Genomic DNA, 26,546 nt, shown 5'->3' on the forward strand with positions numbered 1-26,546 from the left:
TAGGTGTGTTAGTAAGTGATTAGGCTGGAAAAACAGCCTGCAAGTGGGCGTATGTAGGCTAGACAGAGCAGTGTACCTGTGAGTGTGCTGGTAGTTGTACCTGTGTGGCCTCTGTCTCGACAGTCTTCTTCAGCAGCTGAATGTCCTCAGCAGTTGGCGTCTCCGTCTCCATGGAGTACAAGGGCACCCCTCCCGGACTCTCATTGTACATCATGTACTGGAAGATTACAGACACAAATTAGTTGTATCTGGTCTGGATACGGCCTGTGAAATACACCCACGAATGTACCAAGAGCAACATCAGACAGCCCATTGAATTCAGTAAGAAAAGAGGCAGACCTCTTCTTGTGGGTGGAGACCAGGTCGGAGGTTGGTAACCTGCAGAGAAAGTATAAGTTACACCATGGCTACATTCACTGAAGCACAATTCCTCTTAATTAAAACTTCAGCTATTTGTGCCTGGGCGCTTGGAGCTGGGAATCAGTCATGAGAGATTATCAARGGTGATAATTAGATGTGTCTGGAACAAAAGGACTTTACAAAGTCTAATTAATTAAAGCATGACCCTGTTTAAAACCCAAAGATCCCTGCCTACACCTCTTAATGTGCAGACAATTTCACACGCAACCATAGCAACATAATTGCTGAGGACTGAGGAGTTTCTCCCCCTTTCGGTTGCTTTTTACCCCCTTTTTCTCCCCAATTTCGATGTTGTCTCATCGTTGCAACTCTCCAACGGGCTCGGGAGGCAAAGGTCGAGTCATGCGTCCTCTGAAACATGACCCGCCAAACTGCGCTTCTTAACACCCACCCGCTTAACACGGAAGCCAGATGCACCAATGTGTCGGAGGAAACACTGTTCAACTGATGACCGAAGTCAGCCTGCAGGTGCCCGGCCCGCCACAAGGAGTCGCTAGAGCGCGATGAGCCAAGTAAAGCCCCCCCTCGGCCAAACCTCCCCTACCCCGGACGATGCTGGCCAATTGTGCGCCGCCTATGGGACTCTGGTCAGCCGGTTGTAAACAGCCTGGGATCGAACCTGGGTCTGTAGTGACGCCAAGCACTGCGATGCAGTGCATTACATGCTGCCACACCGTTCGCGTGAGCGTTGCAAAATAAATTTCAACATACATGTTATTCAATTATTGCACCCATACTGCTCGCGCGTGCCAACGAGCATCTGCATTGCCAATTCGCTAAAATAGAAGTCAGTTCTATTTGTGACGCTGAACGCGGTGCAATCATGCTCTCCCATCTCCTCATTGGTTTATAGAAGCAGATACCCACATGCATCTCTATCATTGGTTATCCCACGTGGGTGATTGAAAGATGAACTGAGTTTGGTCGGGTCGTCGTGGTGGTAACTAAGAAAGTTGGATGCCATGCCATATAAAGTCCAAAGAAGAAAAAGCCTGGAAGGCGGAGAGATGACTAGAAACAATTCAGTTGACCGTTTTCGTGGTGGATTAATTGTCGGAGTAGAGGACCTTGTGCATTTCAGGTAAAATAACAACTCAATGTTTATATCCCAGGACACATTAGCTAGAAACAGCAAGCTATCTAAATAGGACAAATTAGCTATCAACTGCAAGCTAGCTAGCTAGATTGCCATAAATGTTTAATGCTTTTTGACCTTTCCCTGAATTAATATAATTGGTTCAGAGTTTGTTTTGATGTTTCAACCTGCATGTCGTGATCGCGTTTGGTGTGGGGGGACAGAATCAATTTGCGCGCAGCCGGTTTGCGTACGGTGTTAGACTGCTGCGCCACTAGGGAGGCCAACACACAGTGTCTTAATAGGGGCTTGGCCACCACTAGTTAGAACAGCTTCAATCCACCTTGGCATAGATTCTACACGTGTCTGGAACTCTATTGGAGGGATGCAAAACCATTCTTCCACGAGAAATTCCATAATTTGGCGTTTTGTTAATGGTGGTGGAAAACACTGCCTCAGGCGCTTCTCCAGAATCTCCTATAAGTGTTCAATTTGGTTGAGATCTGGTGATTGAGATGGCCATGTCATATGGTTTACATTGTTTTCATGCTCATCAAATCATTCAGCGACCACTCGTGCCCTGTGGATGGGGGCATTGTCATCCTATGGGGCCATGGTAGCCAAAATAATGGCCAAAATACAGGCCTGCAAAGAAAAAGGCAAAACACTGACTCACCTATAAAAACATGTTTTATTTAAGAAAGATTAAAACCTTCAGAAGAATCACACAAAGGGAATGGACAAGTTCATATACGGCACACGTGTCAAACATTCCACAGAGGGCCGAGTGTCTGCAAGTTTTCGCTCCTCCCTTGTACTTGATTGATGAATTAAGGCCACTAATTAGTAAATAACTCCCCTCACGTGGTTGTCTAGGTCAAAAATCCGCAGACACTCTAGGACCTCCATGGAATGAGTTTGACACCCCTGATATAGGGCCTTGAAACTCAACTCTGGACCTCGAAGCCAGTGGCCACTGCTTGTTTTCATTGTTCCCCTCCAATCACGGACTGATTTAGACCTGGAACACCAGGTGGGTGCAATTTATTTTGAGATTGTTTCTGTTCTATCTTAAAATAGAGTTTCAAGGCCCTATATGAACTTGTCCATTCCCTTAGTGTGATTATTCTGATGAAGGCCATTGTAGGCCGAAACATTTATCTTTTAACCTTGCTTAAATAAGAAATATTTTTATGGTGAGCGAGTGTTGCGCCTTTTCCTTTGCAACGACGATTCAAATTTTTGGTTGCACCTCGACTTACTACGTTTCCAAAATACATGACCCTAAGCATTATGGGATGCTAATTGCTTAATTAACTCAGGAACAAAGCTTGTGTGAAAGCACCTACTTTCAATATACTTTATATCCCTCATTTACTCAAGCGTTTCCATTATTTTGGCAGTTACCCTGTATTTGCAGGATCAGAACAACAGACAGGATGCGTGTTGTTAGGGACCATTCATTTGACACTACACACAGTACACTTTTTGGGGGCAAATCCAATTATGCAGTGTCCATCTACAAATGTGTATATGGAAATAAATTGCAGTGTCTCATTTCCTGAGCCTACTCCCTGGAACAACGTGATGTGAATGTTCCACAATGCAAGGGGATAGGGTAGTGGTGTTTTTGACATACTGCCATAGGGATCACCTGTGGGTTATGCTTGGCCAGCTCCTCTATCTTGTGCCAGACCTCCTCACGCTCCTTCAGCTTGCACTTCTCTCTGAAAACACATCAGCAACAAAAACTACGGAGTTGGAGCCAACCAGGAAATCAGCTGGCTTGGCATTTTACTGTMCTTTGAGGGAGAGGATCAATAGTTCCAGATGGGAATAAAGGAAGGTGCTGATTTACTAGAAGACCATGCAGATGTCCTCTTTGAACATGCCCAGTGAACTCACTTCTGTTTCTCAGCCTTGTACTGCTGGGTGCAGTCATCAAACAGCTTCTGGTTCATCTCCATGAAGAGCTTCAGGGCGTTGTAGATCAGCCCATGGATTGTCCTGAAGAGAGGAAGGGCATGTAACACAATGTAATATGTGCAAGTTAACATACAATGAATCATTGAAATGCATATTTCAGAGAGTGTTGTACATCAAATGTTTTGATGGATTATATTCAAAAGGATCCAGCGTCCTATTTTCAGGGGGAGAAAAATATTTCTGCACTATTGCAAATTGTATTTTTTTTCATTACAACAATTCATTGGTTTCTTCTCTCAAATGTGAACCCAGGGTCCTAATAGCCAGGCTTGTTTTGGATGCACGCAAGTTCAGCAGGAGCATTGATCTTTCAATTGACTTGGCTGCAGGGGTCGTACTTGTTCCAGTGGCTCTTGGAGTTCTTGTAGAGAGCAGGGAACATGATGGGGAGGATCTTGGCTGCGTTGTCACTGATCAGGCTCATAATGTACTCGTTGTTCCAGTAGTACAGCGCCCTCTCTGCCACCTTGAGAGCACAACACAGGAGGCAATCAGAGACAATACACCCCTTGTCATCTACCAAAGCGGTCTTCTTCTATTGTGGGTATTGTATAGTTCCTGTTCATGACAGAATATCGCACTCGATTCTAATACTAATTACTTTCAATTGACATGACAAGTTATTTTTCCTTCCTGAAGGCAATTTTATATTCTGTTATGTTTGGGCCAGTGAAGCAGAATGAGTAAACACAGCAGTGTGAGTGAGCTTGAGGCAGGCGTAGTGTACCTGGAAGTGTGGACTGGACACACACTTGGCCAGCTGTCTGAACAGCGGCTCCATGATCTTGACGAACTCAGAGGGCTCGATGACGTCCAGGATCTCCTCCAGCTCYTTGAGGAACATCACCTCTTTGGGYCTGTGGGTCTTAGGCCAGAACTTCAGCAGGCCCATGATCACCTCAGGGTCAAATCATTAACACAAAATTAACGTTCAACGCCCACAACAGCAAAAATCTATGTTTTTGCACCTRCACTGAACATTTTCATAATCCATATATTTTAGCTAGTTCGGATAAAAAAAAAAAAATCTAACCATTAATAAATTGTATAATTGCGTGATATGATTGCATTTTGCAACCCCACTCCCCAGTCGCACCAAGATTAATGGTTTTGACCACTAGCGTAAAAGTTTTGCTTCACTACACGCTCCACTGCTTTGATTGGTGCAGCTAAGAAATCACAAGTGTCTATCCTATAATGAAAAAGGCACCCGTGAAAAACTATTCAAGGAACTTGTTTATCTGTTTTGTTGTGCTGTCGTTACATTTGTATTGGTGTTTTAGTGTTTAGTGTCCGATGCACTCAGGGTGTTGATATCATTTGCAGCGTGCATCATGAGCAAAGTCATTGTAGCCTATCATTTCACTTCACCTGTGAGAACCAAGAGCACGGGCTGACTTGGCTTTGACGTACCGCAGCAGAAAAGCTTATCAACAGCCCAACAAAAGGTTTTCACCGTGGCCAATACAACGTAGAAAAATACATCTCTAGCCCAAACCGTTCAGTAGGTATCCATATCCATATTATCTTATTCTTTCTAACAATTTCTAATGCTTATGACAAATTCAGCTCCAGAACCAACCATAGCCTAGCCAGCTGGATAATTTTTTGAATACGTGTAGTAAAAAATTTGCTAGCTAGTTAAGGTTAGCAAGATAGCTAGCTAGATAAGGTTAGCATTCTAGCTAGCTTCAGTGACTGTCAGTGCCCTATTTGTTGTTGTTTCTCCACTCCACGTGGAAATCACCACGACGTTCCCACCCCCAATTCATGAATATGTATGTATTAGGAGCCTACGTCATTCTTCTGAGGTGGAACCAAATCCAAGCATTTCCGCTCTAGGACAGGAATTACGTCAAAATAGGGGCGGCAACTTCCTCTAGAGGGCGCCTTTCACTGTGTGATGAGTATTAATTAATATATATATATATATATACACATACATACATACATACATACATACATACATACATACATACATACATACATACATACATACATACATACATACATACATACATATATATATATATATATGCCAAACTCACCGGTTCAGTTAGACTGCTGTCCTTTTCCAAGAACTGCACAACGCAATATGCCAGCTGTGGAGAGATAAAGAGAGAGACAAGTCGTATGAGTAAGAGCATATCAGCAGGAACTTAAATGAGAGGCATGTCTGACCCTCATGCTGTGTGGGGGGGGGCCTATCAGAGCACTACGATACCTGGGGGTGGTAGACGCTGAGTGACTTCACTTTGTGAAGCGGCAGCAGCCCTCGAATCAGGAACATTTTGTGCTCCTCTTTCAATGGCAGGGCAAAGCCGTTGATTATGCTGGGGATAAGGGACAAGGGAAGATTTGTTTTAGATGAATGGTAAAAGAGAATGTGTTGAGGGGATAGTACACTGTGCAGTGTGCACTCACCTTCCTAAGATTTCTAAAAGCTCTGCGATTCCATTGTGATGCTCCGTTTCATATATAAACCTGRAATATGAGACCAGACCAAGGTCAACTATCGATTACATTACACAGATAACAGATATACTGACACATCTTCTTACATACATCAAACACAACCTCAACCTTTGACAACCCTGTAGTTTTTTCTTTGTTGTGGTTACATATCTATCCTCCAAGAACAGACAGACTCACTCAATCACACTCTGTGAATAGATTTCAATGGCGAGAGATGTAGCTGCTTGCAAGACAGACGCATAGAAACAGAATAACTAGAACGGGCATCTCCCCAATCAAGTCAGCATCCTGTGTTAGGTGGACCGGCAGCCACATTGGGTGTACCTGTAATTCTATTTCTATGGACAGACATAACTGGTGTAAAAGCCATATCTCACCTGTAGAATATGTTGTTGATCTGTCTGCGGATGTAGGCCCGGAGGCCCAGGAACTTGCCGTAGATCCTGTGGAGGATGGTCTTCAGGAAGTCCCGCTCCCTGGGGTCTTCACTGTCAAACAGCTCCAGGAGCTGTGGGGGTGGAGGAGGGACATGATCAGGCATATGTATTCAAGAAACCAGCACTACTCAATACAATAGATACAAATGGGACACTTGCAATTGTAGAGGCAAAACATTTTTCAATCAGGCAAAGGTAGAAAATATACTATTCGTCAGACAAATAGTCCATTCACTGATACACAAAAATGTTCCTGAACATGTTGCACATAGTATTAAGTGGTGCGGTGAAGACAAAATTACACTGCCATGAGATTTGATAGAGGCTGGGTTTTGCCATAACATAATGCAAGGTCATGTGTGTTTGGAGCCCAGAACAGCACTCAGAAAGTGAGTAGTTTGACTCAAGTCCTTAACATTKATTCCCAGCAGCGGTGGATGGGAAGCATCATGTGGTCAGATGGAGCAGAGTGATCCCTGCTAATTCCCTCTCAGCTCTCATGTCTCTCTACTGTGTGGGTGGGAGACGGAAGCTGGCCAAGGTATGAGTGAACACACACACACACACACACACACAGCATAATTCCCAACTGCCTGGGCGCCAGGATATTACACATACTGCCAATTAAATATTTCAACAGCTCAGCAGTTACAGGGAGTGCAGCTTGTTTTGTTGGAGGAGGAGATGGATACTTACAGACAGTACAAACTTTTGGTCAATGTATTTTTTAGCGACATTGGGCTGGAAATCAGGAGACTCCAGGAATCGTAAGAAGAATTCATACACCAGCTAGAGGGAAGAAAAAGAAGACTTTGAGATAAAAGGTTGGTGTGATTTGAGGCTGAAAATACTGAAGGGGGAAAAAAACWATTATCGTCTAAATTTCAAATGTAAGAAAAGATTCACGCTTACACTCACATGTGCACGCACACACAAGTTACCTGTAGGTGTGGCCAGGCAGCCTCCAGTGTGGGCTCGTCCTCCTCTGGGTCAAACTCAGCCCCCGTGGGGTTGGAGGATGGTGGTAGGGTCCTGAACAAGTTGATTGAAAACTGAACAGGGCAGAGGAGAGATGTCAATCAACATGGCAACAATCAACAACGCTAAAGCTGCCATCCGATTGTAAATGTTAGGAAAACACAGCACAGCCCAACCCATCTGATAATCTGATACCACACAAAAGGAACGACTTTCATAAGATCAGAGCACAGTGTGCCCTGGCCTCCTCTGCCTACCAATGAGAAAGGCCCTAGTAAGGGCAGTTTATAAGGTAACCCTGCTAACTCTTGTTTAAAGGCTGTTTAGGTTAGCCCTGCTAACACTGCCACTGGGAGAGCTGCAGTTGAGCAGCATCCCTCTGCCTGCAGCCCTGCAGCTGACGCAACGCAACGCAACGCTTCCCCAGCACCTGCTTCTTGTCTCGGCCTGAGGCTGCCGCAGCAAACAGCCCCTTGGCACTGAGGAGAGAGAGAGAMGCTGGAAATAGCCTGCCTGGCTCCACAGCTCCATCGCCCAACCTCAGCCTCATTACAGAACACTGGGAGAGGGAGAGACGACAGCAGAAAGGGAACAGGAGGTGGTAGTTTTGAAAGAGGGACAGTAATGGACAGCGGGGAAGGGAAAGATATACAGTGGGATGGGGAGAGAGAAAGGAGGGGCGAGGGAGAGAGAAAGGGAGGACGTAGGAGGAAGAGAGGAAGAAGGGGGAACGATATACAGAGGGGGAGATCCACATGAGGCCAGTGTTGTGGTGCATGGCCAACAATTCAGAGATGCTCAAAGGAAGAGCAGATGTATGGGCTATAATTTGTAATGGATAATTGCTCAACATTTACCAGTGCACGCTTATTACTCGTTGAGCATGATGCTCAAATTTGTCACAAGCGGAGGTGGAGAGAATGACCCAGGGGGAGGAGAGAGGGAGGGAGTACCTCAGAGGGGAGGAGAGAGGGAGAGTATGACAGAGGGGAGGAGGGACAGAATTCCCCAGGGGGGAGAGAGGGAGAATACGACAGGGGGAGGAGAGAGGGAGAATACCCCAGGAAGTAAGATAGAGGGGGAAGAGAGAGGCAGATAATAGCCCAGGGGGGAAAAGAGAGGGAGAGACTTAAAGGCTTCCAGGGGGATTTGGCTCGATCTGACTTATCACTGACATAAATAACGACCTTTGGGTGCTCCTCAAGGGTTTGATGCTGATTCTCTCCCCCTACTGTGCTGGGTGGAATCCTGAGCCAGGCCAAGCCGAAGTCATTATTGAACACAGAGTCAGGATGTGGCATACTGAGGTGACCTTCCCCTGAACATGGTGATTAAATACAGGCCCAAAACCTTCCACACTTTGTCAGGGTTTATGTACAGTAGGTGCATGTATCTATTTTTACCATGATGACACCCTCTGGGTAGATGGACTCGGTGACCACATCGCGGTTGTGCGTGATGTACTCCACCATCTCATTCAGACCGGCACGCTTCACCTCCTTGTACTTCAGGTCGCTCAGAGGGTCCGTGACAAAGTCAAAGAGCACGCAGCACTGCTGCAGCTTCTGCACAAACAGCTCCTCCCGGTCAATAAGGGGTGCATCTGAGGAGGAGAAAGGATGGGAAGATCAATGATATGCTGTATGTCTAGATCAGGGCTCTCCAACCTTGTTCCTGGAGAGCTACCTTCCTATAGGTTTTAACTCCAAACCTGTTCCTGGAGAGCCTACCTTCCTGGTTTTCACCCCCCTTGTTCCCTGGAGAGTACCTCTCCTATAGGTTTTAACTATACCACCCTGTTCCTGGAGAAGCTACCTTCCTATAGGTTTTAACTCCGACCCTGTTCCTGGAAGAGCTACCTTCCTTATTAGGTTTTAACTCCAACCTGTTCCTGGAGAGAGTACCTTCCTATAGGTTTTAAACTCCACCCTGTTCCTGGAGAGATACCTTCCTATAGGTTTTAACTCCAACCCTGTTCCTGGAGAGCTTTATTTAGTTTTATTTCACCTTTATTTAACCAGGTAGGCTAGTTGAGAACAAGTTCTCATTTACAACTGCGACCTGGCCAAGATAAAGCAAAGCAGTTTGACACATACAACAACAGAGTTACACATGGATAAACAAACATACAGTCAATAATACAGAGAAAAGTCTATATACAGTGTGTGCAAATGAGGTAAGATACGGGAGGTAAGGCAATAAAATGGCCATGGTGGTAAAGTAATTACAATATACCAATTAAACACTGGAGTGATAGATGTGCAGAAGATGAATGTGCAAGTAGAGATACTGGGGTGCAAAGGAGCAAGATAAATAAATACAGTATGGGGATGAGGTAGTTTGGGCTATATACAGATTGGCAATTTCAGGTGCAGTGATCTGTGGGCTGCTCTGACAGCTGGTGCTTAAAGCTAGTGAGGGAGATATGAGTCTCCAGCTTCAGTGATTTTTGCAGTTTGTTCCAGTCATTGGCAGCAGAGAACTGGAAGGAAAGACGGCCAAAGAGGAATTGGCTTTGGGGGTGACCAGTGAGATACCTTCCTATAGGTTTTCGCTCCAACCCTGTTCCTGGAGAGCTACCGCCCTGTAGGTTTTCYCTCCAAACCGAATCTAGCTAGTTGAGAAGCTGAATCCGGTTAGTTACAACTGGGGTTGGCGCGAAAACCTACAGAGAGTAGCTCTCCAGGAACGGGGTTGGAGAACCCTGGGCTAGATAGTGATTCATAACTTCAGAAAACATCATATACATCAGACTACTGTCATTTTGTCATCCCACCATTTTGTGTCCAAGGCTAACATTGGGGATAAAGTGTGAGACTCATACAGATTCATACACCTCCATTCATAGACCTCCACGTTATTTACCCTGGCTCAATTGTACCCGTAGAGTTGTGAAACACTGCTATTCCACACAGCGAGCTACTGTTTTACAATTCAGACTCCCTTATGCAACTAGGCTTTCATGAAACCACAGCACKCCTCCTCCTCCTCCTCTTCTTTTCCTGGACAATGAACATCAAGGTCTCCTGTACTTGTCAGCCCCCTCACGGAACTGAGGAAAATGGCATGACACTGTGGCATGGAGGCATGCAGACTCCACCTCACACACAGGTTTATAGGTGTTTCGGCCCTCCAGGACCGGAATTGAACAGCCTTGATCTAGTGTGTTGTTGCTTGTTGCGTAATGTTTAAGCACACTTGGCGTGAGTGCTTTACTATCATGTCAGCTTAAATGAATAGGATTTACATGAATGACCCATTTCAAAGGGTCAGAACATGTTTGGATGTGAGCTATATTGTAGTGCGTTTTGGAGGACGTTGATTGCGTTGGGATAAAATATCATTTTTCAATTTGCATTGTGGGATAAGACCATGCAATCGAGTGGGTATGAGAAACACTTGAAACAAAGGAGGATTATGGGCAAGGACATAGACGTGAGGGTTAAGCTGTTTTTCCAAGAACACAAGGAACTGAATAAGAGGGAGAGGCTGGAATCTGGGGCACAGACAACTGTCCCAATAAAACTACATTTGAGAAGAGCCTTAGAGAGTGGCACATAGATTTCTCAATTGTACTGGGCAATACAAGTACCAATACATGAGAAACTGGCTTTAAATTGCCAAGACTTGGTATCAAAGGTTATAAAACACGTTCATATATATATATATATATACACACAACACCAGTTGGTAACAGGATCTATTTTACTATAAAAGTAGGGGGTCTAAGTTGCGAATTGTGTGTCTACTGGAGGGATGATTGCATACATTTTTCAAATGAACTGCCAATATGCCAACATTCTATTCAAACAATGCAGTCAATCCACAGCCATAGATACACTGGCTGAAATCAGTTGATTTGTATTTATTAAGGATACTCTTCCTGGGGTCCAAGCACATTAAGGCACTTGCATCAKACATAAAARAAAAGATAAAACAGTACATCATACATTATTACYCCACTACATATCTACAATACAAAATGTATAATACCACCATACAACAATATTACAATGTACGTGTATATACAGTGAGTGTGCGTATGTGTGTGTCTGTAACTGTGTGTGTTTCTCTTCACAGTCCCTGCTGTTCCATAAATTGTATTTTTATCTGTTTAAAAAAAATCTGATTCTACTGCTTGCATCAGTTACTTGATGTGGAATAGAGTTCCATGTAGTCATGGCTCTAWGTAGTACTGTGCGCCTCCCATAGTCTGTTCTGTTCTTGGGGATTGTGAAGAGACCTCTGGTGGGATGTCTTGTGGGYTATGCATGGGTGTCTGAGCTGTGTGCTAGCAGTTTAAACAGAGAGCTCAGTGCATTCAGCATGTCAACACTTATTACAAAAACAAGTAGTGAGGAAGTTAATCTCTCCTCTACTTTGAGCCATGAAAGACTGACAGGCATATTATTAATGTTAGCTCTACATGTGATGATAGGACTTAGACAAGTTGTAAATGCAACAAGTATTGTAAATGTATCATATAATAACTCACAGCTTTCTAAGAAAACAAACATTTAGACATGTATGGTCTGTTTACATATATTGTAGAGGCTATTTCTACAGAAAATGGGTGTAAAACCAGTATACACTGTATTTATAATTATATGACAATATTTTAGGTTGACAATTCTATTACACAATTTKTGAAATATCACATGCCTTACTTTGATTTTCCTGCATAAGTATAATCAGGATTATGCCTCTACTGCCATTCATTCCAATTAGACGGGTTTGGATTTCTCCCTGACCAATATGGCTGACATTTTCACCCCATTATGGAACCTTTAGGGTTTATGACATAACCCCTCTAGTAAATTAAAAGGATCTCTATGTTTTGTCCCATCTTCTCCACTGACCAGACCAGAGCCTTCCTGGTCTGGTCAATACAGCCTGCCCCAACCGACACAAAACAGACACTTTGACACCATACAGTCAAATTTCTCACAAGGGGTCTATTTCATTATCTCAATGTTGTCACACTCCCCACAAATCACCCTGGTATGTGACAGTTTCTCTGGGGGAAGCTCGCATGCACTTACACAGACTACTGCAGGGGTAGGCAATTAGATTCAGCCACGGGATGATTTTTGTTGGAGCAGATGGTTTTGCGGAATATTATAATAATATACAGTGAGGTCCGAAATTATTGATACCCCTGAGAAAGATGAGAAATAACGACGGTCTAAAATAAATAATCAAAATACTGAGCAATATTGTATGCAAAAAATAGGGAAATTATATTATTTTATAATAATAACAATTGCTCAGAGAAAGAGATTTTGTTTAACAAGTAATATCTGTTATTGGWAATGGTGAGAGGTTAGCATGTCTTGGGGATATGATATTTGACCCTCTGTAACTTTCTCATTCATCATTATTCACGGCTCATTCAGGATTAAATGTAATCACAATAGCATCCACGTTAATGTAGAAGTGTTAATGTAGAACTTATTTACAATGAAAGTAACTCTAAAATGGCACAATCATGTTATTTACCATCAATTTCTYTTGGACACAACATAATCTGAAACACAACCTAAACAAACTGCAAATGCAACCAAAATATTTGTAGAGTCACAAGCTTGATGTAGTCATAAACTTTTGACAACTTTATTTCCATTAATATTTAGAGGTGTCAATAATTTTGACCCCTGCTGTTGAGAAAAAAAATGTGTATTACTTGTTAAACAAAATCTCTTTCTCTGAGCAATTGTATTAGTATAAAATAATATAATTTCACCCCCAAAAAATTGGACAGCTCAGTATTTTCTTTATCTATGGCTCATCATTATCAAGAGTGTCAATAATTTCGTGCCCCACTGTATATTATGAATAATTTGTACACTGCAAATTSACCACAACTAAGCCCAATAAGAGATTGTACTTSAAAACAACTATAATGTATTACCTAATTTCTACCAGCATGTCACATGTGCAACCAGAGGGGGAAAAGAACTCTAGACCACCTTTGTCTCCACACACAGAGATGCATACACAGCTCTCCATCACCCTCCATTTGGCAAATCTGACCATAATTCTATTCTCCTGATTCCTGCTTACAAGCAAAAACTAAAGTAGGAAGTACCAGTGACTCGCTCAATACGGAAGTGGTCAGATGASGCYGATGCTAWGCTACAGGACTGTTTTGCTAACACAGACTGGAATATGTCCCGGGATTCATCCAATGGCAATGAGGAGTATACCACCTTAGTCACCYGCTTCATCAATAAGCGCATCGACGAAGTCGTCCCTACAGTGACCGTACGTACATTTCCCAACCAGAAGCCATGGATTACAGGCAACATCCGCACKGAGCTAAAGGCTAGAGCTGCTGCTTTCAAGGAGCGGGACACTAACCTGGACGCTAATAAGAAATCCCGCTATGGCCTCAGACAAACCATCAGACAGACAAKGCTTCAATAAAGGACCAAGATTGAATCCTACTACACGGGCTCTGATGCTCGTCGGATGTGGCAGGACTTGAAAAATATTACGGACTACAAAGGGAAACCCAACCATGAGCAGCTCAGTGATYAGAGCCTACCAGACGAGCTAAATGCCGTTTATGCTCGCTTCGAGGCAAGAAACACTGAAGCATGCATGAGAGGACCAGCTGTTCTGGATGACTGTGATCACTCTCTCCGTAGCTGATGTGAGCAAGACCTTTAAACAGGTCAACATTCAKAAAGCCGCGGGGCCAGAAGGATTACCAGGACATGTAAGCATGCGCGGACCAACTGGCAAGTTTCTTCACTGACATTTTCAATCTCTCTGTCACATTGGTATAATGGATCGGGAGACAGGCGCAGGAATGCGTAATAGAGGRTTTTATTTCCCAAATTACAGCGTGCCGTGTAAAGGCACGGGGACGAAGACCAAACAAACACGTATACAAAACACAGGGTAGAAACCCAAACAAAAGAGTGGGTAGTACCTCGAATAAATACACACTCGCACAATGAATATCACACGGGACGAGACCCGTAATCCTCTGCACAATATACGTGGCACAAAAGCCAAAACATAGCACAGGTACTCACACGACTAACGGCCATTGGAACAATAATAGACAGGACAATGGTGAACAAAGGGCACACTTATACAATTACTAATCAAATAAGAATAGGGACCAGGTCTGCGTAATGACAGTTCCGGAGGGATCCGTGACACTCTCCCTGACCGAGTCTGTAATACCTACATGTTATAAACAGACTACCATAGTCCCTGTGCCCAAYAAWGCGAAGGTAACCTGCCTAAATGATTACCGCCCCGTAGCACTCACGTCAGTAGCCATTAAGTCCTTTGAAAGGCTGGTCATGGCTCACATCAACGACATCATGCCGGAAACACTAGACCCACTCCAATTTGCATACCGCCTCAACAGATCCAAAGATGATGCAATCTCAATTGCACTCCACACTGCCCTTTCCCACCTGGACAAAAGGAACACCTATGTGAGAATGCTGTTCATTGACCTCAGCTCAGCGTTCAACACCATAGTGCCCACAAAGCTCATCACTAAGCTAAGGACCCTGGGACTAAACACCTCCCTCTGCAACTGGATCCTGGACRTCCTGACGGGCCGCCTCCAGGTGGTAAGRGTAYGCAACAACACATCTGCCACGCTGATCCTCAACACTGGGGCCCCTCAGGGGTGCGTGCTTAGTCCCCTCCTGTACTCCCTATTCACCCACGACTGCGTGGCAAAGCACGACTCCAACATCATCATTAAGTTTGCTGATGACACAACAGCGGTAGGCCTGATCACCAACAACGATGTGACKMCCTATAAGGAGGTGGTCAGAGACCTGGCAGTGTGGTGCCAGGACAACAACCTCTTCCTCAATGTGAGCAAGACAAAGGAGCTGATCGTGGACAATAGGATGCTCTTGATGGTGCAGCTGTTCGAACAGGCCCCCATTACCATCGACAGGGCTGAAGTGGAGCGGGTGGAGAGTTTCAAGTTCCTTGGTGTCCACAGCACCAACGAACTATCATGGTCCAAACACACCAAGACCGTTGTGAAGAGGGCAAGACAACACATTTCCCCCCTCAGAAGACTGAAAAGATTTGGCCAGATACTAAAAAAGTTCTACACCTGCAACATCGAGAGCATCCTGACCGATTGCATCACCGCCTAGTTTGGCAKCTGCTCGGCATCTGTCTGTAAGGCGCTACAGAGGGTAGTGCGTACGACCCAGTACATCACTGGGGCCAAGCTTCCTGACATCCAGGACCTATTTACTAGGTGGTGTCAAAGGAAGGCCCAAAAAATTGTCAAAGACTCCAGTCACCCAAGTCATAGACTGTTCTCTCTGCTACCGCACGGCAAGCAGTACCGGAGCGCCAAATCTAGGACCAAAAGGCTGCTTAACAGCCTCTACCCCCAAGCCATAAGGCTGCTGAACAATTCATCAAATGGCCACCCGGACTATTTGCATTGACCCTCCCCACCTCTGTGTTTTTACACTGCTGCTACTCGCTGTTTATTATCTATGCATAGTCACTTTACAAATGACCTCGACTAAACTGTACCCCTGCACATTGACTCGGTACCGGTATCCCCTGTATATAGCCTCGTTATTGTTATGTAATTTTCATGTGTTACTTTTTGATTCAATAATTTTTTTAAACTTTAGTTTATTTAATAAATATTTTCTTAACTCTTTTTCTTGAACTGCATTGTTGGTTAAGGGCTTGTCAGTAAGCATTTCACGGTAAGGTTTACTACACCTGTTGTATTCGGCGCATGTGACAAATAAAATTTGATTTGATTTCAAGATCACATCTCTTTTTATATTTTGGGGAATACTTGGGAACAGATTTCCAAGATTAAACAAATTTTTTGCTGAATTCCTGGTGATTTTACAGTCTTTTTTGACCAAAAAAATAAAATCCWACCAAAACAACAAAATAAACTTTTCACTCGCGGAGGACTTGTGGCATAGGCACATCCTCCTACATAAGATGATATAATACGAGTGCCCAATAACAAGCCGTTAAACTGAGTAGCTATGAGGCTCAAGACAACAAAGAATGTCTCTGTCTACTCTAGTCTAGAGCAATGAGAACAAATGMTGGGTTAGAGTGGAAGGGGATACTGGACACTACGGGTTTGGCACTTGACTACTTATGTCTGCCACTATTCCACTAGGAATGTAAGCTGCTTAGTGGTATAATCACAGCAAACAAAATCACTACGCTATACTGCTGACCTCAGTCTTCCTCCTACCCCTCCTCCTCTGAACCGCTGGCTCCATTTTAAAGCATTTCACTCCAGGCCAGGGCCACGGAATCTATGACACAAAGCTAGATTATATAATTTCAAATTTGTTTTTTTTTGTGATGGAGGATGAATCATCCAAGGAGGCCAGCGGCATGTGACAACAGGCGGAGGCTCCCTATTGGCCCGAAGGACTAGTAGAGTGGCTGCATATGACTTGCATGCGATGAAGTGATGCGAGACCAGTTACAAAACAGCACAACTATCATCAGGCCTCACACAGATGGAGAAAGGCTTGAACGGAGACAGAATTTGTTCAATGTGCCCAACGTGTGACAGTGCCTATGGGAGATATAAAATAGGGGAGAGTGGGATAAGTTAAACCAAAGGGGTAAGTTTAGCCACCCTTGTTTCTAGGAAACCATACACAAAATGTAGTTTTTTACTAAATATTTACGAAGAGGTCATAATTTCATGGAGTCTGTYAAGGAAGAAACCACWTGAAAAAGTGGTAAGCAAATTAGGTATATAAAAAAACGGATTTTCACGAAGTCAAATGAATTGATTGTGTTAGTGGTTTCATGATGCTTGTATCTAGACCAAATTAGATCATTTAAAAATCGTTCTATACAGCAATTGGGGTCTCTATAAGCTTCGATATGAGGTCCTAAACCTAGCATGAAATTGCATCCTTGTAGCTGTGTGGGCTAATATAGTCAAAATGTTTGCCTTAGGGTAAATTGAACCAATGGCAAGTTGAGCAAATTGAAGCATTTTCTTCCCAMGTGTAATGCAAGGCATTATAGCTGGGAAATGACGTATGTTAAATGTTAAAAGTGTTTTAAAAAGGTAAAAAGTGTTTGTTAAGTGTTAAGTCTGTGTTAAAAGATGCTTAAAATGATTAAAAGGCAAAAAAAGCGATTGAGATTGTGTTGAATTGTGTTTGGGAAATAAACAGACATGGTTTTAAAATGTAGTGGTAATACTTAATTCAGTACAGAAACTTGTAGGCAGCTTAATTTACCTTGTCCCGCGGCTCAACTTACCCTGTTTTCAAAACTGTAATGTTTACATGGATTCTGATTATTTCCAGGGATACACAACATCCTGAAATATATGTAGATATCTTTATTAGAAATAATACTATATTTCTCTTGACAGAGTGATGTTGAATGTAAAACATGTCTCAACTTACCCCACTCTCCCCTACTGTATTCTAAATTAAAAAGAGAAAATAGTCACAAAAGGCTGGCATTCTGGCTACATCTATCCTCTCTCCTTATATACTAYAAGGCTGTTTTATACCTAAGGGCAGCAGTCATCCATAAAAACAAAACAGACCGTATGAATCCCAGTTCRAAGCAGATTCAAGCAGAGACATCTGTACACCTGACCTACTAAGACTCAGTGCTCCCCCTGCACCCTTCTGAGAGCACGGGGGAGGACACCACTGCATACATCACTCACTCTTACAATACAGCAGCAAGTGCTCCTATATCTATTAGTACACCTTACTGATACCAAAGCATATCTCAAAGTTTCCATCAGACTATAGGTTGGACATTTTCTATAGAAAACATGACCTTCTCAGGAAAAAGGTTTACTGAAGATGAATTGGAATCCATATAGCCTTCACTTAGCTAAGAGCAATCTGTTGGACAGTATTGTGCATCTATGCTTTATAATCCCACTTACTTGTAGATCCTATATTGAAAAAGATCACCAGTGGCCTCACGGAATCTGATATCTATCTGACTTGACTTGAAAGACTTAGGGAGTGCCAAAAGAGTGGAGTTCCTTACGAGAACTAATCAATAATCATGTACCCAAGCATATGGAGCAGAACATCAACATCCTTCCTCTAAGCACAGCAGAATCAGACGAGCCGTGTACAACATAGCTAAATAACATTCAACCCTCTGTACCATCAGTTCAGTTCTGCTGGTCAAAAACAACATCTTGGCAATAACATGTGGCCAAGGCCTTTCAGTAGGGCTGTCATGAGACCAAGCCTCCACCCTAAGGACCAAGAATCCCCCACTTCCCTGGAGTAAGATATACTCTCATATACACAGACTTCTATTATCTCCAATAGATATCAAATAAACAAATAAATAAAAGGATATAAATAAAAGACRGTCTTGGCAAGTTTGAACACGGAAAGAGCACTACAGTTCTGGACATCTTTTTGTAGCGAGGTAAATCCWTRTGAATTCAATCACTTTTTGACAGCACCCCTTTTAATTTGAACAAAACCTTCCATACGCATTTGCCCATTGTAGAAGTGCTATTTTTGGACCTGAATGTCAAAACATTCAGAGGATAAAGGTGATCAAAGTTGACCCATTTTGCATACCCCACCATACCATGAGACATCCATGTCTTCATCACTGGAAAATATAAACGTTTGAGATTGATATAATTTAAAAGCTTACAAGCTTGCTCTTGAATACAGAGTGGGTGTCATAACTTGGCTGACAAAGGGACTAAAACGAGAACAAAATAGAAATGTAGACTTTCAAATGGTACCACAAAAGGAGTTCCACACACCAGAGAATGTTGACTTAAATGGGAACATCTGTTATTTGATATAACATCTGTTATATTATTTACATGGTCATCAGTGGCGTGTCCAGGGGGTGGCACACGGCCCCCCCGAAATCTGATTGGCTACTCCAGCGGCCCCCCAGAAATTCTGAGATCTGATAGGTCGTCTCTGAATATATTGACAATTTTGACCAAGACGGGCACCGACAGCAAGACTCATCATTGGGTTGAATGCGGAAGACACATTTCGTTTGAATGCATTCAGTTGTGCAACTGACTAGGTATCCCTCTTTCCCTTTTATCAATCTCACTGGAGAAAGCATCCGAGCGAGCGAAACAGCACCCCTCTGTCTTAGTATGTGTAGCCCATGTATCTGATGCTGTCTGGCCAAAAAGAGTACGACATGTTTGCTTCGCTCGGATGCTTTCTTTGGTGAAATAGATTCAGCCTCTTGRGAWTTGAAAGACAATTATGAAACAAGGATAGACATGAACAAATAACCCTCTATAAGTTTGTTTACTTTTTAATTGTAACATTTTTMGGGGAAGCCAAGCTTTATTTGGCATCCATGAATACATTACCCTTATGGTGTTTGTAATAGATGTCCCTATTCATTCAAATTGTGGGTGCACAGTGCACTGTTCAGATGCTGGACTTGAGTAGAAGAGCGTGCACAAGTTAACCTACTTTTTGAAGTGATTTGTTCAGACAATCAGATGAAAACATCATGACTGGTTGTGTTCATGACACATTAAAAAGGTCATATGTTTTTACAGTTAAATTACATGTCTTTACTATAAAGCAAGTAAAGAAAGTTCACATAGGAGGTCCTGTAAAAAAAGTGATGGTATAATTCACACTCTGGATGGCATTTTCAAGTGAATGTACTCCTTATGCTTAATACCCTCATATAAAATCCTGACCTTGAAGGCAAYCAATGTTTTTTTWATTTACTTATGATTTATTTGAACAGGTAAATTTACCAAACCTAAGCTGAAGTATTTGATGCGTTGAACTATCATAATTACACTACCGTTCAAAAGTTTGGGGTCACTTATAAATGTCCTTGTTCTTGAAAGAAAAGCACATTTTTTGTCCATTAAAATTACATAAAATTGATCAGAAACACAGTGTGGACATTGTTAATGTTGTAAAATACTATTGTAGCTGGAAACGGCTGATGTTTTTATGGAATATCTACATACAGAGCCCCATTATCAGCAATCATCACTCCAGTGTTCCAATGGCACGTTGTGTTAGCTAATCCAAGGTTATCATTTTAAAAGGCTAATTGATCATTAGAAAACTATTTTGCAATTATGTTAGCACAGCTGAAAACTGTTGTTCTTATTAAAGAAGCAATAAAACTGGCCTTCTTGAGACTAGTTGAGTATCTGGAGCATCAGCATTTGTGGGTTCGATTACAGGCTCAAAATGGCCAGAAACAAAGACCTGTCTTCTGAAACTCGTCAGTCTATTCTTGTTCTGAGAAATGAAGGCTTATTCCATGCGAGAAATTGCCAAGAAACTGAAGATCTCGTACAACGCGGTGTACTACTCCCTTCACAGAACAGCGCAAACTGGTTCTAACCAGAATAGAAAGAGCAGTGGGAGGCCCCGGTGCACAACTGAGCAAGAGGACAAGTARATTAGTGTGTCTAGTTTGAGAAACAGATGCCTCACAAGTCCTCAACTGGAAGCTTCATTAAATAGTACCCGCAAAACACCAGCCTCAACAGTGAAGAGGCGACTCCGGGATGCTGGCCTTCTAGGCAGAGTTTCTCTGTCCAGTGTCTGTGTTCTTTTACCCYTATTAATATTTTGTTTTTATTGGCCCGTCTGAGATATGGCTTTTCTTTGCAACTCTGCCTAGAAGGCSAACATCCCGGAGCCGCCTCTTCATTGTTGACGCTGAGACTGGTGTTCTGCGGGTACTATTTAATGAAGCTGCCAGTTGAGGACTTGTGAGGCGCCTGTTTCTCAAACTAGAATTGTGAGGCGTCTGTTTCTCAAACTAGACACCACTACAAGACCATGGTAGTTGCCTACGGAGCAGCAAGAGGAACTTCCCCTCCCTACAGGCTATGCTCAAACCCTACACCCCAACCCGAGCACTCCGTGCAGGTCTCTTGACTCTCCCACCATTACAGGAGGGCAGCTCCCGCTCAGCCCAGTCCAAGCTCTTCTCTGTCCTGGCACCCCAATGGTGCACCAGCTTCCCCTTGAAGCTAGGACAGAGTCCCAGCTTCCCCTTGAAGCTAGGACAGAGTCCCTGCCCATCTTCCAAAAGCATCTGAAATCCTGCCTGTTCAAAGAGTATCTTAAAAGGTGGATTGATTTATGACTATCCAATCTACTCATCACTTTTAGGAATAGTAGGCTATCTTTTAGTCTGATGTGATGATAAATGCATGCAATGCTTTATCATAAAGGTGATTTTTTCCCCATGATTTATTTATTTTTGTCTTCCCCTAACTTAGCATTTCCCAAACTATGGGTCACGACCAATGTTCCCTCCCATTTTTTTTGCACTGAGCGGAAAACTTGAACGAGAGTATTTTGTGTTCACATTCAGTGAACACTGAGGCTGTGCTCTTACTGTTTTAGACAGTAGCCAATAGGCTATTGTGGCTATTTGAGCATAATGTAGGCCTACCAACAAAACCAATGGCGCGAATCCCATAACATCACATGGAAATAGATTTTGATTTCTATGATGTAGTCTACAGTAGCCTATATGTGGTGTTCAATGCAGGCCTACATTGCATGAGACTTTTAAAAACGTTTTTACATCATGAAGGGCTTGATATTAACACATWATTTTTTACTTGGTGTGCGCGGCAGTCCTGGAGGAACATTGGTCGCAACCCCATGACGGGTCGGCCGATTTGAAAATAGAGTCGCGAGAGAAACTCAGAAATAAAACATTTGCTCCTGGTTAATAGAAACGGGGTTACGTCAGTAACATCTGTTAGCCGCTAGATGTGGTTGAAATAAACAGAGCGGTTTCTGTTTTCTTCTTACACGTGGCTCTATCTTTTAAACGGTTTAAGCAAAAAAAATATTACGACACCATCACTGACAGATAAGACTAAGTAACAKGTATGTGTCTTCTGTTCCCTCTACAATACCCACAAGCCGCACATGACTCACTAGAAGTGGACAAGACCAGGCACTAATTCTGACTGGGGGGAAAAGAACATCATCAATGATGGATGTTCTTTTCTACACAGAAAACCTTACAGAATTATTGCCTGATGATCTTTTGAACTTCCCAATACCTTTCTGATGCATCAGTCACTTCAAACCATACTTCCTTCAGATTGAAATATTGTCAAAAGGTACTGTCAGACTGATTTTGTAATAGATTGTCATAGCCCCAGTTAAAAAAGTAAACATTCGCCGTTGATTACATCACTTTTTTTTTTACTTGGTGGGGTCACAGATTTGTTAAAATATCAAAATGGGAACCCCTGCCCTAACTCGAAACTCACCCACCACCTATAGATGTGACCTTTGACCTATATGGGCTGAGATCTCAAGTGCTCTGAGCAAACATTATGTATCTGCAGCATGGATCAGMTACTGCATCATCAGTTATCCTAGTTCACAACCTATTCTTTCACAGCCCACATTTATGATGCACTCAAAGTGGCTAGCTAAAACAACCAATAGGACCGTATAATTCATTCTCTGCATGCATTTGCGTCTGAGAGGTTCAAATCCATATGGCAAGTAGCGATCTACGTCTAAACATACAAAATATTAGCAGTTACAATCCATCTTAGTCTAAAGCACTTGAACACTTCGCAGCACACAGTGCAAGCAATGGGGTTAATCCCATTTCCCAGGATATTCCAATTTTAACATTCCCGGYAAAAGCGAGCTGCTGCGGAGGTCGACGGGTCACCTACCCAAGACACTCGGCCGAATGTGCTGATCACAAGCGGATAGTGAGAGAGAGGGAGTGTATGTAAGGCCATGTGTAACACAGCCTCAAGCACTAGACCGAAACGTACAGCAGCGCAGTGCCACTGGACAATATGACTGTCTGTTGGGAGAGAAATAGTCCTCACAGCTGACAAACACTGACCTTTCTCTGTGAGATCACCGTCATAACACTGCAGTGTAAAGCAGATGTTTGCGATCAATAAATTAAAATCAATAGAGTTTATGAAGGGCTAAAGAAGTTKATACTAACTAATAACTACAGCAACACAGCCTCAACAGTATATGCATTATACTCAGCTCTTTGACTACAGCTAGGAGTTTACTCCTACGGCCATTGGCCTTATGAATACAGGGAAGAGGATGAGGTAGGTTAATCTGTCCTAACTAGTTTTATTGTCTTTTGCTTGTCATTACATGGGATGATGATGATGGTGATTTTGACGACGATGTAAATGAGCATTTGGATGTTTTGCTTTTGGTCAGCATGTTTTTTTATGAGGATGTTGACGTGATGTTTCTGAGAATGTGATAGCGCACTTTACCTACCTACTATTGCTACTGCTAATGTTGATCATAGTATTGTTGTATTTATATTGATGCCTGCCAACCCATGACTGATGCACAAGCATTGTATGTACTACCTTTGTATTCGGTATCATGGGGATTCATGTGGGTTTTTTATGTTTTCACGTTTCATGCGCTTCTTGCTACAAAACCAATTGCCCTCTGGGACAAATACCGTTGAAGCTTGAGTCAAGAAGCATGTGATAGATGTTGACAGCAGAGTGTGTACGGAACTGGGAAAGGGCTTCAGCCATGTCTYAACAACAAATCTCAGAAGTAGAGGTTTCCATCCAATTTGAGAGATTTTCATGCAATTATTATAAATCTGCATRGAAAAATATGTGCATTTCCCCACCAGAGGTGTTTCCATCAAACTGACTTTGTTGCGGATGGAAGGATGTGCGTGAGGACGTGGCGCACATTGAAACAACGTTTGCGCTTAGGTTTTCATGTACCGGATAAAAAAACATGAGTTTAATGTGTTTCCATTGCATTTTTCATTCTACTGATAAATGGCAAACTTGCCGACGCAAAAAGATCCCACCATGTCGAACAAACAAATTGTCTGTCAACATGTATTAAATTGTACTGACATTTCCTGTTCCCATCATACTTTTTTTTTTTTTAGAAGCCATAAGAAACAAGCATCTACTACAAACTACACCTATGAATTTTGGTATGGCAGAAAACCTATTTTTTTCCCTAAAGCCTGTGCACTTGGTCTATATGCTGTTAAACAGACGCTTTTTATGTTCGATTTTGGCATTTATCTTCTAGAACTATAATCATAATTTACCAAAATATGCAAATCCTCCAGGTACAGTATGTCAAAAATCCTGAATTGCAGAGTGAATGTGAGGAGGAGGCTGTGCCTAATCTGCCTGCATGGTGTGTTATGGCGAGGTTTCGCTGTCCTACTTAGTGAAGACACTTGCACTGCTGATCCAATTACTGCCTGTGATCCGTCTGCTCTGCCTCTCTGCCTGGCCAGACAAGGGGAGACTCGATGAGAGCCCAGAGCAACAACAGGAGGGACAGGCAGAGAGAGAGAGAGAATGAGAGAGAGATAGAGAAGGAAAGGGATGTGGTGGTCACTGAGAACCTSGGTATTACAGTATCTTTTGTGCCAGATCCTTGAACTTAATAAGTAACCACGCAATAAAGGCAATTAGGCATCCATTTTAATTTCTCCGCATTTTATCAAGACCATACCTGATGAGTCATACGAATAACAAGGCATTTCTGTACCTTGAATCGCATTGTATTAGAATAATAATAATGTCAAAGTATAATTATGTTTTTGTACTAAAATACAAAATGAAAAGCTGAAATGTCTTGAGTCAAGTGTTCAACCCCTTTTTTATTGCAAGCCTAATTAGTTCAGGGGTAAAAATGGGCTTAACAAGTCACAATAAGTTGCATGGACTCACTCTGTGTGCYATAACAGTGTTTAACGTTATTTTTGAATGACTACCTCATCTCTGTACCCCACACATACAATTATCTGTAAGGTCCCTCAGTCGAGCAGTGAATTTCAAACAGATTCAACAACAAAGACCAGGGAGGTTTTCCAATGCCTCGCAAAGAAGGGCACATATTGATAGATGGATTCTGTATCAATACACCAAGTCACTACAAAGATACAGACTTCCTTCATAACTCAGTTGCCTGAGAGGAAGGAAAATGCTCACAGATTTCACTATGAGGCCACTCCACAATAGTAACCTAAATTACGTGGTGAAAAGAAGGAAGCCTGTACAGAATACAAATATTCCAAAACATGCACTAAAGTAAAACTGTAAAAAATGTGGCAAATATGTCCTGAATACAAAGTGTTATGTTTGGGGAAAATCCAACACAACCCTGAGTACCACTCTTCATATTTTTAAGCATGGTGGTGGCTGCATCATGTTATGGGTATGTTTGTCATCYGCAAGGACTAGAGTTTTTTAGGATAAAAAGAAACGGAATAGAGTTAAGCACAGGCAAAATCCTAGTGGAAAATCTGGTTCAGTCTGCTTTCCACCAGASACTGGGAGACAAATTCACCTTTCAGTAGGACAATAACCTAAAACACAAGGCCAAATATACACAAAGTGTTCAAAACATTAGAAACACCTTCCTAYTGTTGACTTGCAACCCCTTTTGCCCTCAATCGGGGCATGGACTCTACAAGATGTCAAAGGCGTTCCACAAGGATGCTGGCCCATGTTGACTCCAATGCTTCCCACAGCTGTCAAGTTGGCTGGATGTCCTTTGGGTGGTGGACCATTTTTGATACACACGGGAAACTGTTGAGCGCCTGGCACCTACTACCATACCCCATTTAAAGGAACTTAAATATTTTGTCTTGCCCATTCACCTTCTAAATGGCACACATACACAATCCATGTCTCAAGGCTTAAAAATCCTTCTTTAACCTGTCTTCTCCCCTTCATCTACACTAATTGAAGTGGATTTAACAAGTGACATCAATAAGAGATCACCTGGATTCACCTGGTCAGTCTATGTCATGGAAAGAGCAGGTGTTCCTAACTCAGTGTACACTGGAGTTGCTTACCAAGACAACATTGAATGTTCCTGAGTGGCCGAACTACAATTTTGACTTAAATCTTCTTGAAAATCTATGGCAAGACTTTAAAATGGCTGTCAAGCAATGATCAACAACCAACTTGACAGAGCTTGAAGAATTTTTTAAAGAATAATGTGCAAATATTGTACAATCCAGGTATGGTGAGCTCTTATACTTACCCAGAAAGACTCACAGCTGTAATTGCTGCCAAAGGTGATTCTAACATGTATTGACTCAGGGGGTTGAATACTTATCTAATCAAGATGTATTTTAGTTTACATAKWTTTTTTACAAATGTTAGAATTTTTCTTCCA

The 26,546-nt window shown here is 42.6% G+C and overlaps 1 protein-coding gene across 2 annotated transcripts in view; it reads right to left on the minus strand.

Annotated features, from left to right (window-relative positions):
* ppp2r5d (protein phosphatase 2, regulatory subunit B', delta) overlaps positions 1-26,546 on the minus strand; it is a 49,581-nt gene that overhangs the window by 5,463 nt on the left and 17,572 nt on the right. Inside the window, exons 4-16 of one of the 2 annotated variants that reach the window (XM_023970193.2) lie at positions 8,775-8,974; positions 7,335-7,445; positions 7,090-7,182; positions 6,334-6,464; positions 5,906-5,965; positions 5,706-5,814; positions 5,530-5,583; positions 4,209-4,379; positions 3,820-3,947; positions 3,401-3,502; positions 3,150-3,222; positions 340-378; positions 77-217 (exon numbers count right to left, since the gene is read on the minus strand). In XM_023970193.2, coding sequence (XP_023825961.1) covers positions 77-217; positions 340-378; positions 3,150-3,222; positions 3,401-3,502; positions 3,820-3,947; positions 4,209-4,379; positions 5,530-5,583; positions 5,706-5,814; positions 5,906-5,965; positions 6,334-6,464; positions 7,090-7,182; positions 7,335-7,445; positions 8,775-8,974 — 1,412 coding nt within the window. The remainder of the gene's footprint in view (positions 1-76; positions 218-339; positions 379-3,149; positions 3,223-3,400; positions 3,503-3,819; positions 3,948-4,208; positions 4,380-5,529; positions 5,584-5,705; positions 5,815-5,905; positions 5,966-6,333; positions 6,465-7,089; positions 7,183-7,334; positions 7,446-8,774; positions 8,975-26,546) is intronic. The other variant, XM_023970194.2, reaches the window with a different exon arrangement.

Source organism: Salvelinus sp. IW2-2015, linkage group LG25 (assembly GCF_002910315.2).
Source record: "Salvelinus sp. IW2-2015 linkage group LG25, ASM291031v2, whole genome shotgun sequence".
Taxonomy (NCBI): Eukaryota; Metazoa; Chordata; class Actinopteri; order Salmoniformes; family Salmonidae; genus Salvelinus; species Salvelinus sp. IW2-2015.